This window comes from Camelina sativa, chromosome 7, assembly GCF_030686135.1.
Source record: "Camelina sativa cultivar CO46 ecotype springtype chromosome 7, ASM3068613v1".
Lineage (NCBI taxonomy): Eukaryota > Viridiplantae > Streptophyta > Magnoliopsida > Brassicales > Brassicaceae > Camelina > Camelina sativa.
In genome coordinates this window covers 7,890,748-7,905,692 of record NC_141886.1, presented here as the reverse complement: position 1 = coordinate 7,905,692, position 14,945 = coordinate 7,890,748, and the positions used below count along the sequence as shown (strand labels likewise).

General features: G+C 35.7%; 4 protein-coding genes across 4 annotated transcripts; 2 read left to right on the top strand and 2 right to left on the bottom strand.

The window, feature by feature from the left end:
- Positions 1-872: 872 nt before the first annotated feature.
- LOC104700692 (arginine--tRNA ligase, chloroplastic/mitochondrial-like) lies at positions 873-2,881 on the bottom strand. Its single transcript, XM_010416232.2, has 8 exons — positions 2,689-2,881; positions 2,390-2,576; positions 2,222-2,291; positions 2,063-2,132; positions 1,884-1,973; positions 1,617-1,685; positions 1,426-1,524; positions 873-1,340 (listed from the first exon to the last, which is right to left on the bottom strand). The coding sequence occupies exons 1-8, from the start codon at positions 2,794-2,796 to the stop codon at positions 1,236-1,238; spliced, it is 798 nt and encodes a 265-aa protein (XP_010414534.1). The 5' UTR covers positions 2,797-2,881; the 3' UTR covers positions 873-1,235.
- A 1,587-nt stretch (positions 2,882-4,468) lies between these two features.
- LOC104700689 (CASP-like protein 5A2) lies at positions 4,469-6,723 on the top strand. Its single transcript, XM_019227555.2, has 4 exons — positions 4,469-4,760; positions 4,963-5,323; positions 6,029-6,161; positions 6,266-6,723. Exons 2-4 carry the CDS (start codon positions 5,109-5,111, stop codon positions 6,455-6,457), a joined length of 540 nt encoding a protein of 179 aa, XP_019083100.1. The 5' UTR covers positions 4,469-4,760; positions 4,963-5,108; the 3' UTR covers positions 6,458-6,723.
- A 231-nt stretch (positions 6,724-6,954) lies between these two features.
- LOC109124701 (double-stranded RNA-binding protein 2) lies at positions 6,955-9,543 on the bottom strand. Its single transcript, XM_010416231.3, has 3 exons — positions 8,821-9,543; positions 8,167-8,386; positions 6,955-8,051 (listed from the first exon to the last, which is right to left on the bottom strand). Exons 1-3 carry the CDS (start codon positions 9,064-9,066, stop codon positions 7,180-7,182), a joined length of 1,338 nt encoding a protein of 445 aa, XP_010414533.1. The 5' UTR covers positions 9,067-9,543; the 3' UTR covers positions 6,955-7,179.
- A 1,079-nt stretch (positions 9,544-10,622) lies between these two features.
- Positions 10,623-11,543, top strand: LOC147941020 (uncharacterized). The gene has a single exon (XM_087458351.1). The coding sequence runs from the start codon at positions 10,623-10,625 to the stop codon at positions 11,541-11,543; it is 921 nt and encodes a 306-aa protein (XP_087314477.1).
- Positions 11,544-14,945: the final 3,402 nt, after the last annotated feature.

The window sequence follows — 14,945 nt, the reverse complement described above, 5'->3', positions numbered from 1 at the left end:
CCAGCAGCGATGGTTCTTCCATTGGATGATCACATGAAGTGGCGGACGTAGGTTGGAGACCCCCCCCTAAAAATAGTAAAATAAATTGTTTTGCATGTAAATTAATGAAGTGTCAATACAATAACATTCCTAACCATTCTATCCATCAACCTAGCATAACTCTATCCAAGGTTTCAATAACATAATCATACATATCCAACATCACACAAACGAGATCCTAGATCATTCATGAGGCTGGATTTGTGCATGGGGATCTCCACCCCATGAATATCCTGTTTTTTTCACACTGAGGGAGGAGGATTAGAAGTGAAAGTCTCTGACTTAGGCATGACGAAGAACATAGGTGACAACAGTTGGTGGAGCCGTAACACACCTTACTTAGGGTGTCGAGAATTCATGTCACCCGAGTCTGTTTCCGACGGAACTACCACGGAATCACATGACGTATGGGCAGTGGGCGTGTTAGTAAGAGCAATGCTATCACCAGTCGGAAGTCGTAAGAAGACATATTCGGCCAATGAAACAGTCATGGATTTTGTGAACATCATAACGGACCCAGAGGCCAAAGACTTCGTGAGCCAATGCCTTGTAACCGATCCCAAGAGACGCGAGACAGTTAGTAATTTGCTGCAGCATGGATTTTGTATTTAGTGAAGAACAGAACATGATGTCTTTTGTGAAGAGAGAAGGGTCCATATGTATCAGAAACTTTTTTTTTGGGACGAAATGTATTCCAAACTAAGGTGACGAAAATATGAAAGGGAAAAAAATAGTCTTATTCTAGAGAGACTTATTAAATAAAAGCTTATGTGTTAATTTAGGTAAAAAATTATATGTGGATCCCTTGTTATATTTGTAGAATTCCGGAGCAAAATCCGACACCAGAAACATAATAACCTGTTTACTGGAAATTATTTAGGAGTAGATAAGAATTGCTAGATAATAATATTCAACAAACTAACAACATCCAAATAAGGTTACGACATCTATAAATGTTCAAACATGTGTCTAGACTCTAGAATATCTTAAGTTAACATAGTAATTAATAAGAAATTAAAACCCTTTCGGGATCAGTTCAGTGGCTTGGCGTGACACAGAACAACCTTCAGGGTTTCAGTTTTACAAAACGCTTAATGAGAGAATCCAGGGATGAGGATGAAGAAAGCCTTTCTCACTAATTGTGCATAAATAAAAATTGGTCGAAACGGACATAAACGCTTTTGCCTTGATCAAAGCTAATAAACAGGGGTGATTCCAAGTAGGTGGAAGCATTTCCGCATGACTATGGTCGTTGCTTCACAAAGTAGGAGACGGCTTGTCTCCTCTTTTGAACCAATGACCTTCAAAAGTTCAAGAAAATGATGAATATAACGGTGTAGGGTTGATTAGGGTAAATAGAAAAGCAGGAATTTTGGGGATGCTCACCTGACAATTGTTGTAGAATCTGGAGTACTGTTCGGACAAGCCGTAGAGGTACTCGCTCAGCACGTGCGGTAACAGTTTGGTGCACGCTTCCTCAACCGTCTGCAAATCATGCACACATGGATTGCAATTGTTACTACGAAAACTAAGCCGAGTATGAAAGTAACACTATCTATAATCAGCGTGTGTTTTACCTCGGAAAACCGAAGCAGGTGAAGCCCCAGTGCCCGTTCGTCCGCATGATCAAATACTAGCTTTCCTGCCTGCAATCATAAAATAGGTTCTCAAACGGCGCAATACACAGACTCGGTAGGTGTTGACGTTATGAAAAACGTATAAATCAGCAGGTTTACAAGTCCAAGAAAATTAGTGTCTCGGTTTCCTAGAGGACGGACAGAAGACCAAAAGAGGAACAAACGATTAGAAGAATTAAGTGATTCGAGTTCATGCTGCTACAATACCGTTTTCAGTTCATCTATGTCTTTGCCAGACTTTCTGATGATTGAGCAGATCCGAGCATGGGCGTAAAGAAGGTAAACAGCTGTTTTTCCCTGCTCATGACATGTGATCAAATATTCAATAAGCATGTGCAGATGACTGCATAAACCAAATATGTCGACTAGCTGCCAAATTCCAGTACCTTGTCACGAAGCATTTGATCATAGCTGAAAGAATAACTTGTCAATCTGTTGTTCTTCAGGTCAGCAAACCTTGAAAGAAAAATATTAAACAACACCACAAGTTAGATGTACAATACACTATCACCACTCACCAGCAGTAGAATAGAGATGATACTTACTTCAGCGCACCGTATCCAACTGCCTCAGCTGTTTCGTCCAGCTCCTTGGGTGTCCATTCTTTGTCCTTGCCTAACCAGAGAGGAACATGTGAGGGATGAGTTAAGACCACGTAATAACAGAACAAGCTTATAGATTTCAACAAAATCCAGGTACACAAAGTAATATACCACGCTCTATAAGGGCCCTTTTACTGTAATACTTGGCCACATCCAGCAAACCAACTAGGCTAAATGTTTCAGCATAATGACTATTGAACCGCCGGCCATCACCTCCAAGGACTGCACCAAAACCAACATGGCTAGCTCTAGGGTAAGTTGTATCATTGGTTGGAAGCCATCCTGCTTTTCTGGCAGCCTGATCCAGAGTAATAGGAAAACCAGAGTCATGGCTGACATTTTCAATCAAGGCATAACATTTCACAAGTCGGCCAGATATTAAATGAAATTAATAAATTCATCAAACCTACTTTGAATAACTTAACAAAGTGCTCACGCTGGCCAGCATCTGTCACATAAATAATCCAATCGGCTTTCTCTTCATTAAGCCGATACCTGAGCCAGGCAGATTTTTGCATAATATGCAAGTTCAGATTGAAAGTACCGACAAAAAGAAAAAAGTCAAAATACGTGAGGAAGATATATAGATTAGTAATTTAACCCACCAAAGAGCAGCCATATCTGTGGTGCTATAGGTGAAACCGCCATCTCTCTTGACAAGCATGAGTGGGCTCTTAAAGTCATGGGCCAACATAGGGGAAAAAACGGGCCATACAACTTGTGTATATATAGATTACATGAATGTAAGTAAGATTAAATAAACATTAAAAGGGGGTATTGGTTTGACATTTAAATTCTTTTTAAATGACTTTAAAAGTTACGTAAAATATGTTGTTATTAAATCAAGATTTTTTAAAACTCTCTTAAAATTTGGTGTTATTAGTTATGGATTTGTAAAAAGTTATCTAAAGTTTTCATAAATCTAGTGTTATTGGATTAAGAGTTTTATCAAGTCATTAAAAGTTTTATGTTATTGAAGTAAAACAAAAGAATATTAGATTGTTAATGAATTCAACTATTATGTTATTGTTTTAGGATTCTATACTATTTTCTTCATAAACAAAATTCATGTAAACTCTCTAATTAAATAAATAGATTGTGAATCATAGTCCATGACTTTTTGTTGTTCTTTTGTAGAAAATGAAGAACAAGAGAGCAAAACAGAACCAGAAAAATTAACAGATCAAGAGAGGGCAAATCGAGTAATGATTCCTCCACCATCACCATGAACAGTCACGTATGATTCCTCCACCATCACCAATTCACCATCATCATCTCGTTAAGCTCATCAAACCAGGAGTGTATTATTTCGTAATTATTTAATTATGCTGGGATTACGTACAATAATTATTTACCTACTCCAAGGACGTGGATCCATTTTAGTTGATGAGTTTTCTCAAATTGCAAATTCATTAATTGGTAACATATTCACTAATTGGTATGATCTTTTAATCTGTGAAAAAACCTGCAACATATATAATAATGAAAAAACTTCTGGTAACAATGTTTTTTTGACAAAAGTGTTAAGTAAACAAAAGAATATTGTGCAAGATTTTTTTGCAAAAGTTTGAAAGATTTGATGAGAGATTTTACAAGATTAGTAAAACAAATCAGCAAGATTTTAAAACACTTTCTACACAATCTTTTAGAATCTTCATTTTAAAGTCATTTAAATTCTCTTTAAATCTCCAACCAATATTTTTTTCAATTAAGCTCAAACTGATATTGGTTTAGTTACGCATAAACATATATGGGTTTGTGTGTTTACCTTCGAACGAACTTATCAATAACGTATTCTTAGAAAAAGAACCAACCTCATAACCTAAAAACACAGGTCCAGCACCAAAGACCTACCTGAGACAAAGCTTATCAAAGTCGCGTATATGCACACAAAACGCTAAAGCTTAACCAAACAAAAGTTGGGTTCGTACAGCCGTACAGGGGATATCACAACTACATTACTTACCGAGCTTTGTTTATGCATCAAAGTATAAATTTTTTCACAAATTATATCACATGTTTGATATACGTTGCTAAATTGCTATATAATATAAATCATAGCCATTTGTGACAATTTTATTAGAATAAAGTATTAAATTTAAATAAAGAAAGGGAAAATTTACGTAATTTTATTGACTTTAGTCACACAGAAAAAAAAACCTTCAAAATATTAACCAGAAAAAAATTGTAGAAAGAAAAATAGAAAAAATAGTTTGGTAGTTGATTGATTAAGCTTTTTATAAATATATGGTTTAATTGTAATTAAGCTCGTGTGGTTAAGCAAGCCATTTCGTCAAGCTCGACATTTTAATTCCTTATCCTGATCAAGAGAGAGATGACTCACTCTTCTCCTCTTCTCTCCCATAAACCTTAAAAACCATTTTCACGATCTGCTTGCTTAGGGTTTCCCCCCTCTACGGCTCTACCCCAAATCTCCCATGGCTGCTTTCAATTTCTCCATCTCTTCTTGATTCTCTCTCAGGTAACTCAATTCTCTCAACTCGATCTGCGTGCTCTCTTTTTTTTTGGATCTCGTCTTCTCCTGCAACCAAATCTAGTTGAAATCAGTCCTTGGATTAGTTTTAAGTTATCGCGAAACTGTTGATTCGTTGCTTGATTCAGTGTACTGAGAATCTAAATTGTGGCTTAATTTGGTGAATTTGATGAATAATAATGCTCTACAGGTGAATAGGGTAAGAGTCTTAGATTTGTTGTGTGTTCATCATCATCATCAATTGGGGAAAGAGATAGAGAGAGAGAGAAATGTGTTGAGTTTGTGTGTTGGTGGAGGAAAGAGAGAGAGAGAGAGAACTTAAAGAAGGAAGAGAAAATGAATGTGAGCCATGCATCGGTTCATCCAGTGGAAGATCCTCCACCAGCAGCTACAGAAGTTGTTAACCCGCCGAGGGTGAGGATGGATGATATGGAAGGCATGCCTGGAACACTACTTGGACTTGCTCTTCGTTTCTTTCAGTTCTTGTTTGCTGCTGCTTCTCTCTCTGTTATGGCTACTACTAGTGATTTCCCTTCCGTTACCGCCTTTTGGTTAGTCCCTTTTTCTATCATCAACTTCATTCTGTTTTAGCATTTTGATGGGATGCCTATGAACTTGAATATGTTATTCCATTTTCCTAATGTGCAATACAAAATCGGGCGTCAGGTTTGGCGATGAAGTTTGTGAGTTTATTAATACCGTTAAGGCTGAATCAGTACCAAATTAATGCCTTTTTGATAGAAATTGTATAGGGTTTTTTTTAAGATTTGTGTCCAGTGATGTGAGATTGCTGCTAACTAGATGAGCTGTATTTGAGAAGTTTGAACGTTGGATGTAAAGCTTATGTATGTCTTGTTTTCATGCGGTCATCAGGTGTCTGTTGATAGTTACTTCCGTAAGTTTTTTCTTTACAGCGCTGGTGTAATTTACATGTGCTAGACAAATGAATGTGATTTTCACCTTAACTGGTCATGTAAAGCTTATATATGTCAAGTTTTCATGTGGTCACTGTAGTTGGTTAATTTGGTTATTAGATATTTTGGCGTCAGGTGTCTTCTGGTGCTGGTGTAATTTGCATGTGCGAGACAAATGAACGTTTGTAGTAGACACGATGCGATAACAATTTTGTTCAATTTATGGGATGTGATGGGTAGTGTATAGGTTTATATCTGTTTGCTTCATATGACTTAACTAAGTTCGGTGACTACTGACTAATGGCTTTTGCTGAAGATTTTTTATTGTATTTGGTGATTCAGCTACCTAGTTGCAGCTACTGGTCTGCAGAGCTTGTGGAGTCTTACACTAGCCATGGTTGACGTCTATGCTATTATGGTCAAACGTTCACTACAGAACCGTCGTCTTGTGAGCTTGTTTGCAATCGGTGATGGGGTAAGAGATTATCACACTCTATGAATCATTTAGCCTCTCAATCTATCAAAATTGTATGAGAAAAAAGATAGATAATAAGCGATTTGTTTCCGTTTAAAATGCAGGTTACATCGACGCTGACTTTTGCAGCGGCTTGTGCATCGGCAGGCATAACGGTTCTGATAGACAACGATCTAAATAGCTGCGGACAAAACCATTGTGTTCAGTTTGAAACATCAACAGCATTAGCCTTCATAAGCTGGTTTGCTGCTTTGCCCTCTTTTCTCTTCAACTTCTGGTCTCTTGCATCTCGTTGACACGACGCTGTTCAGCAAGATGCGTTTTCATGGTGTGTTTTTCAGTGTATAGTAACTGATTTTTCTTCTTCTTTCTTCGTTTTGGGGGTTGGAACCAACTTTCTTCAAACCCAATACTGGGAAACTGGGAATTGTTTTGTACTTGTAGAACCTTATTCATCTTGTTGTTGTACACTGACAAGATTCGGTCGGCTTTGTACTTTGATTGAAGAAATCGAAGTTCTCAAATGCTTCATCAAGCTCCTAGTACTTGGAGCATTATTAAATTCTGTTCCCTTGCAAAGTGATACATACAGCTCGTGTTTTAGCTTAATGGGTTTACACACTGAATGGTTAGTCAAAGAACTAACAGTATTGACACTGAGAACAGTTTTGAACTTTCTATGCAAATGGTCGAGGTTGCAAATTTGATTTTTTTTAAAACGGTCCACTATGTCATAGTTGTTTAAGACAAAAGAGCTTGATACTCCTGGACTGGAACGACGATAGGTAACAGATTTATAGAAAAGGACACAAACAAACTGAATAGGAAGCGAAACTGATACAAATTCTACAATGCAGAGATGGTCATGTTCCTCCTAAAACTCCCAATATAATACAAATCTTTCGGATTATCAAACTACTCGATCCACCGAGTATAATATCGAACGATGATTACTAATGTAACAATTTTCAGAAACCAACCTCAAAAAAAACTAAACCCAGAGACAGTCATCAAGACATCAGATTTTTAGATTCTCCAGTCGCTCTCTTGCTATCTCCGGTTCTCCTTTCAAATCTTTTAATTCTGCTCTCTCTGTTTCCTTCGCCGCTGCTTTCGCACTCTCTGAAATTGGTTTAAGACTGTAGTGCTCTCCTTCATCTCCAATTTCAAGAGTATCAGGCAAGACTGGAGTTCTCTCCTTTTCTTGCACCAAAGGCATCCGGGTTTCTCCTACATCAACTGTTGGCTTCACAGCGGTTTGGATATCCACTTTCCTAATTCTAATAGGTGGTGCAGAAGCAAAAACGGGCACTGAGGTTCTGATTGTGACAGGTGGCGCAATTCTCACGGGCTGTGCGGTCCGCATCAGCGATGGGACATACGCAGAAGAAGGTAGCTGAGTGTTGTTTGTACAAGGTGGAGGAGGCATTGGAGGTGCAGAGAAGACTGGTACAGCAGTTCTGATTGTCACAGGTGGAGCCATCCCATGGCATGGTGATCTTAAATGCCTCATAGGAACATAAGGCGGAGCTGCTGTTCCTGGGTTTGCAAATCTCTGCTGTGGCCGCTGGTAGCTGCGGCTTTCCAAGGCTGCTGCCATAATCCTGTCAACACCGGCAGGTACTGCCAAGGATCGGCTGCTTCTAGAAGGTTGTTTTGGGCAAATAAAGGGTAAGATTCTCGATGTAGTTGCAGGAGAAGGCTGTGGACTTGTTGGTCTAGGGTTCTGCATAAAGAACCTCTTGGCAAATGGAACCGGGGCAGTTGAGGAGCTTCCCGTGCCAATATTTTCCTTGATTCGATAGTTTATCAAGGCTCTTGCTATAATCACCTGTTCTAGTTCGTCAATGTTCTCAGGCTCAGGCATTGAACTTGAAGTTTCTTTTGCCACTGTTACCAATAAGAACATCAGTCGCACCATGTAAGCAGAGTTACTTTTTCATCAACACTTTCGTTAAAAAAACCATACCAAAACTAAAGAAATCAATGAGGAAGAAAGACTCACATTGTTTTAGAGAAGACCAAGCAGCCATAGCAGCATTCTTCTCTGCTTGCTTCTTGTTCTTAGCTGGCTCTCCAGTGAATGTGATTCCAGCCAATTCTACAGTACCAGTAAACACAGGTTGGTGGCCAAGACCAGACCTGAAGGTTGTATATCGCGGTAGAGGAGCTCCAACTCTCTGAGCTATTTCTTGCAACAGGTTCTTGTACACACCAGTCTCATCCTACACGGTCAAGAAGCCAGGACAAGTATGATCAGTCATGCAACAAGAACCAGTGTGCTGCATAAACACTCAACAGAAGGAAGCATGCATCCAAAAATCAAAAGAGTTCATTCTTCTACTCATTTAAGTGCCTAATCAAATCAAAATGGGCAAGAACAAGATTCAAACTTTTGGATCCGTAGATCATCAACTAATCTAAAGCAACAGTGAATAAGAACATCACTCTCTCTAATTAGAAAACCCCAGAAACCCAAATCCCTAACTAAGCAAAGTCAGAGATCTCAGCACCGACCCTAAATAACCTAACCACAAGAACTTAAAAACCCCATCATGAAACATGCAAATTCAACACACAAAAGCTCAAAAAAAATTCCGAAATTAGAAAATGCCAAAAATGGTAAAAAAGGCGAAAGAGGAGGAGGAGGAAAACAAACCAAGATCCTGGCGGCAAGAGAGTGAGAAGGACCACGATTAGAGAGAGCATTGAGAGCAACTTCAGCAGCAGAGTGCTCAGCTTGACGAAGAGTAGAACAGTACTGAGGACTCTCAAAGATCTCGCCATTAAAGTTAACCGTAGCCTTGAATCGCGGCGCGTGGTCAGGACCTTCTCTGATACAAGTATACGAAGGTAGACTAAAGCAGCTCCTCTGAGCCAGCTCCTGTAGCTGGTTCTTATACATTTTTTTTTCTAAAACAAAACCCAAAAAAAGCAAAGATAAAAACTCCAATTTCGGAGAAGATCAATCAAAAGCTTCCTTTTTTTTTAGGGCTTTTCCCCCATTTCTTCGTCTCGATCTCTTCCAATCATCTATAATCGTTGGAGGGTTTTGCTTGGTGGGTGATTACGAAGCCGTGAATGAGATTGAAGATGGTGAAATCGGAGGAAATTTAGGGTTTTTGCAGGGAGAGAGAAGAGAGAGAGAGAGAGATGAAGAGGAGGAGGAAGAAGAAGAAGAAGAAGAAGAAGAAGAAGAGAGAGAGAGTGTGGGGTTTTTGCTTTAATGGAAGGAAAAAAAAAAAGAAGGGGAAATTAAATGTGAGAATTTATTATCTGCTTTTATCGCTGCTAGTCAACTGAACGTTAGCCTGCATGGATGTGATCTATATTTTATACACTATTTCTTTCCTTTTTTTTTTTAATATACAAATTTGTACATATGTGTATCTTAAATTAACTCAGTATTAATACTCTCATGAATTGATACGGGTTTAAGAAAGTATATTGTATGTTATTGATAATAAAAGTAAAATTATTAAGGAATTTTAGAGTTAAGATTTTAGACATCGGAGGTTTTTTTCTTAAGGTTATATTTACACACAAATTTTTTTGTTAATCAAATGATTTACAAACAAGTTTAGTTCTTATTTTATTAAGTTTTGCTTGCTTTAAATTTATGGAGAAAACGTTTAAATAAAGTTATAGAAAGAACGAAACGGCAGAATCTGCGGTTACGATCAGTGAAACGGTCGAATTCATAACAACATTCCAAAAATAAAATAAAGTAAAATAAAGTAAAATGAGTAAAATAATTCTAGAAATTTTGCGATATTTGAAATTATAAAATATTATATTTATCCGAAAAAGTAGTGTAAGTTTCTAACTAACCGTTTTAGATTTAATAGATAGTCATAGTTTAAATATGATTTTAATTTCTGTGAGCTTGTATTAATCATTTGGGGTTCATTAAGATGAGCTAGACTACCCGGTACACACTTGAGTTGAGTCCTATGCTGCTAAGTTGTAATTAGAAATACAGGTCAACTGAAAAAAAAAAAAAAAAAATATCATCCACATAGGTTATGGTTTTAGTCATATGTAATAAGTTTTTTAATTAAAAATAATAATAATAATAATAAGTTTTTAAATTTAATATAAAAAAATATGAAACGGCATAATCCTTAGTAACGTCTGGCAAAACGATTGAATTCATAACAACGCCCACAGAAAAACATTCTTGGCTATCAGATCTTTTTGGTCATCACATGATTCACATCCATGCCAATAAGTTTTGAATAGTTATCAAATCTTAATTTCTCTTTCACATTTTGAAGGACACTTTCAACTTTTTTTGCATTCAACTATTTATGATTTATGGAAAGATAAAAAAAATGCACCACAACATCCAGCAAACCAAGACCTAGCTTTCAATAGCTAAACTCACCATTTGTTAAAATCCTAAGAGGCTTTTAGGACACTTTCAACATCCTAAGAGGCTCTTTGTCTAATTTCTGGACAATGAAAAGGCGACCGTCTTATTCTTGGCTGGCGAATAAGTTGTTAAAAATCAGAGATGTGGCGTTTCAGTGGGTTAAATTGAGAGTAGGGAATGGACTTACGTGTAGGTTCTGGTCGGATCACTGGTCTCCTTTTGGTAAGCTATCGGAGTTTCTATCCTCTCCTGGGAATCAACGGTTAGGGATCCCTTTGACAGCCACCCTTCATCAACTCTGTTGTCAAGGACAATGGCAAATCCCCAATGCTCGAACTGAAAATCAAGTATCCCTCTCCATCTACCTTACCACTCTTTCTCTTGGGAATCATGATGATTATTATGAATGTGAACTGGAAGGAAAAGTTCACAACCACTACTCCACGGGTATGATATATCGCCTTCTTCGGGAAGAGTCGCCTCAAGTACCATGGGGGAAAATTGTTTGGATACAGGGAGGCATACCGAAGCACAATTTCCTCACCTGGCTACTGGTCCTCAATCGATGCCCTACTCGCGACCGTCTTCTAAGTTGGGGATTACAAACCAATCCTCTATGTCTTCTTTGCAACTCGCATCAGGAAAGTCGGGACCACATTTTCTTTACCTGTCAATTTGCATGGTTCATCTGGTCCAAAATTGCTCGCCGGTGCGGGATCCAGGCCTTTCCAGATTGGAGTGTCTCCCTCAACTACATGCAAGCTCTCCCCAGGCCTAAACCACAACAACGACTATCACTGCTAGCATGGCAATGTTCTCTCTATGCCATATGGACTGAGCGAAATCACATGCTCCATCGACAGAAGTTTAACACGACGGATGGCCTCCTGCGAATCATCGACTACACTATCCGGAACAAGATCACTTCACTTACTGATACTAATTCGGCTCTTACTTCATCGATGTTCCAGCAATGGTTCTCCTCCATCCCTTCAGATCCAAGGTGACGTTTCACTGTTCCATCGGCGACTTAGTCATATCTTGATTCATTGTAAACCTTCAATGTGTGTTTGGTTATGCGGGGTTTTTTAACTTATGGGCTTAAAGCCCAATATCTAATAACTCTAAAGCCACGCTGGGCTTTTGTATCTTTTTATTTCTCTTTTGCATTTTAATAGAAAGCCCTTTTCAAAAAAAAAAAAAAAAAAAAAAAACTCACCAGAAACAAAGTTACGTTTAAACCAATCCAACCTAGAATCGCTTTTAGTAGGCTATGAGCATGGTTCCATGAGACTTCAATCTGATGGCGATACGCCTATTGAATGCACCTCTTCGTTTTTCTCACTGCCAATGGAAAGTTGGGTTCATTTTTTTTTTTATGTTCAATACTTTGTTTATTTGTAATAACATCATCTTTAACTCATCTTATAAAAAAGTCTCGACTTACATTTGCTCCAACTCATTTCTATTCATCTCCTAAATAGACTTTTCCATTTTTTCTTTAAAAATGTATATTTCTATTTTATACTAAAATATAGAAATATCTACTTTTTAACTTTAAAATAAAATAGGTTTTAAGAAAAATATATCTCCAAAATAGAGTTTTTTTTTTGTCAACCATTGGGCCGACTCCAAAACAGAGTTATTCAATTTTAAAGAAGAAAAAAATAGAGAAATAGGTTGGAAATGCTTTAAAATCTCCAATTTCTTATTTGTATGTAACTAGGATTTAACATGTGGTACACCAAAGGATAATTTTTTCTTTTATTTATATAGATAATTTTTATGATTTTATATTATAATTGATTAAGTTTATGTGATTTTTAATATAGATGATGCAATAATGTATATATTTTAGTGTATTGGTAATAAAAGTTGTGTTATTGAATTGTGAATTTTTATAGACATTTCCATAAAAAATAACCGTAATTAAGGAATGTAAAGTTTTGTGGTTAACATTCGCGATTAAATTATATTACAAATATTCCATCTAAATTTTAATATTTATTGAAATGATAAAGGATTAGTTATGCAAATCTTACAAATAAAAGGTTAGAACACAAAATGTACTTAAAAAATGTTAATATAGATGTGAAATTGTTGCAACAAAAAATACATAATTGTTTTAAAATCATATAGTCTTGGTTAGAAAACAAAGTCCATAAAAGATTACAGTTTTAATCTTAAACATTGATTTATTTTAATTTCATAAAATAAATTCAGTTAAAAAAGAAGACTTGCTAAAAATTTAAGATAATATCATATACTTTTATGTTTCACAAAAATATCATTTGAAATATTTCACATAAATGAAACAAAAGGAGTATGATTTTTCTATTATTGAAGTTTAAGTATCAATTGTGATCTAATATCTTCTTCAATAAACAAAAACTAATATATAAAATCAAAAGAAAAAGGTATTCCTTTATTTTTCTTTAATTTCGATTTGGCTTTCATACATTCATTTTATTTTTATGCATGTGATAAGTTTCAAATTTTGGAGAGACTCTTTGTTGTTAGTCGATTTTTGACATTTTCTAATGTTAGCAAGTTCTAACACTATAATATTAGAACAAATGGATGCTCATCAAAGTTAGATGTTTTAAGCATTTAACTATAATTAAGTTTGGCTGATGTAGAATTTAAATTTTATGATATTTTGAATTTCAACTTTAAATCATGTCTTAAAGTCTGTGATTTTTTACTACATGATTAGAGTTGGCGAGTTAGTTCTTAAGATCTTGTCATTTCGGATACAAGCTAATGCATTGTCCATAACGTTTTTTTTTATCATAAGTGCAAAGGATATCTTTGATGCACAATGATTTGTAAAGTTTTCAAAATGATACGATATATTAAGTAGTCGACTTTTTTTTACGAGAAAATAAATATCTACTAAATATATCATAAGCATTTTATGTGCATTTTCAATTCTTAAAATACTAAATGTGGGCAAGCTCCACACTAAGTATCTATCCACATCCATTACAGACGCCACACCACACGTTAATATGGACTGTCGAGTTTTTAGAGTTCTATATTTGCTCGAAACACTTATGTTATTTTAATTTTTTGCACATCAACAAAAAAACTACCACAATGGTATGTGACACTAACTCATTTAGAAAATATCATTAGTGGAATGTACTCTAATTATCAAAACTCAAGACCGTACTGTTAAAAGAAATGAATATCAGGAAAACAAAAGACAAACGATCACATACCAATTAATAGTGGGTGAAATATTCAACAATTGAAGAGAAAAAAAGTCATATGGGAATAAAAAATAGAAAGGGGAAAAAAAGTAATAGAAAACAGCTTGAATTTTAAGAAGTTAGTGCGTCTTTGATTTTCATATATTAAAAATTAAATGGTCACACATATCTAAAGAATAGTTTAGCTTTTGATGAGTTTTGAAATCATGTCCACACAAGTCAATGGGTGGGAGAGAGGAGGAACAAATGACAAGTCCTGAATTACCGAAAAGCCTATGTTGGTTTGGAGAGAGATTAGTAAGATAAGGGGCAGTCACGTAATAAACAGTTTGAGTGTTTTGCAGTAGTAAAAGGTGCAATTCATAATCATAGTTAAGCTTAGTGGCCAACATTTACTTTTACATTTGTTTTTGTTTTTTTAATTTTAGTCTCCCGAAGTTGATGAAGTTTGACTGATCCATCACATATATTTTGTACTACAAGATTTCCTTTTTTCTTATGTTAGTATTTATTATCTATTTTTGTGGCATTACTTGGAAACAAATAAACTTAATTTACAAACATTGAGCTAGGTATTGTTATTTTTTTCTTAGCTACATATTAGTCCATAATGAAGCTTTTATATATTTTAAAATATGCAATAATTTGGACAAAGATCGCATAGTATATTGTGACGTACCTAGAAACACAATTTATACAACGGTTAGAGTATGTAAAGTTAAACTATGGTTACACAATTTACACAATGGTTAAACTCCATAATATACACACAAATAATAAACTATGCAATTAATGTTTGGATTGTCTTTAAAAGTTTACCTAGTACACGAATGGTAAAGTAACTTGTAATCTAAATATTGAAAGAAAACAAAAACAGAGGATGATGAAGACTCTCCCCTTAGTTACAATTTTGTTACACCAATATTTAATGAGGAATTAAATATGTATTAACTTCGTAATGAATGTGTAACTATATACTTGGTAATTAAGTACATTAACTTCGATGTCAGAATATATTTTATTAGAGAACAGGTGCATTTAAGCAGAGCATTTAATTAGAAGCACTGTATTAAACCCTTGTTCATCCGTAATGTCTAGAGAAGATAAAACAAATTTCAGATTTTGTCTGAAGCGGCATTGCATTAATCTTGGATTTCTTGGATTCGCTTTAGAGTTAAATACTAAGTCATAACT

Bases quoted from the DNA above. Each gene is read 5' to 3' on its own strand.
- LOC147941020 (XM_087458351.1), top strand. From the start codon at position 10,623: ATGAAAAGGCGACCGTCTTATTCTTGGCTGGCGAATAAGTTGTTAAAA.
- LOC104700692 (XM_010416232.2), bottom strand. From the start codon at position 2,796: ATGCAAAAATCTGCCTGGCTCAGGTATCGGCTTAATGAAGAGAAAGCC. The intron at 2,577-2,688 runs GTAGGTTTGATG...ACTCTGGATCAG, and splicing joins ACTTTGTTAAGTTATTCAAA to GCTGCCAGAAAAGCAGGATG. The intron at 1,525-1,616 runs GTAAAACACACG...CATGATTTGCAG, and splicing joins ACCTGCTTCGGTTTTCCGAG to ACGGTTGAGGAAGCGTGCAC.
- LOC104700689 (XM_019227555.2), top strand. From the start codon at position 5,109: ATGAATGTGAGCCATGCATCGGTTCATCCAGTGGAAGATCCTCCACCA. The intron at 5,324-6,028 runs GTTAGTCCCTTT...TTGGTGATTCAG, and splicing joins CCTTCCGTTACCGCCTTTTG to CTACCTAGTTGCAGCTACTG. The intron at 6,162-6,265 runs GTAAGAGATTAT...TTTAAAATGCAG, and splicing joins TGTTTGCAATCGGTGATGGG to GTTACATCGACGCTGACTTT.
- LOC109124701 (XM_010416231.3), bottom strand. From the start codon at position 9,066: ATGTATAAGAACCAGCTACAGGAGCTGGCTCAGAGGAGCTGCTTTAGT. The intron at 8,387-8,820 runs GTTTGTTTTCCT...TTGACCGTGTAG, and splicing joins CTCTTGCCGCCAGGATCTTG to GATGAGACTGGTGTGTACAA. The intron at 8,052-8,166 runs GTGAGTCTTTCT...TATTGGTAACAG, and splicing joins TTGGTCTTCTCTAAAACAAT to TGGCAAAAGAAACTTCAAGT.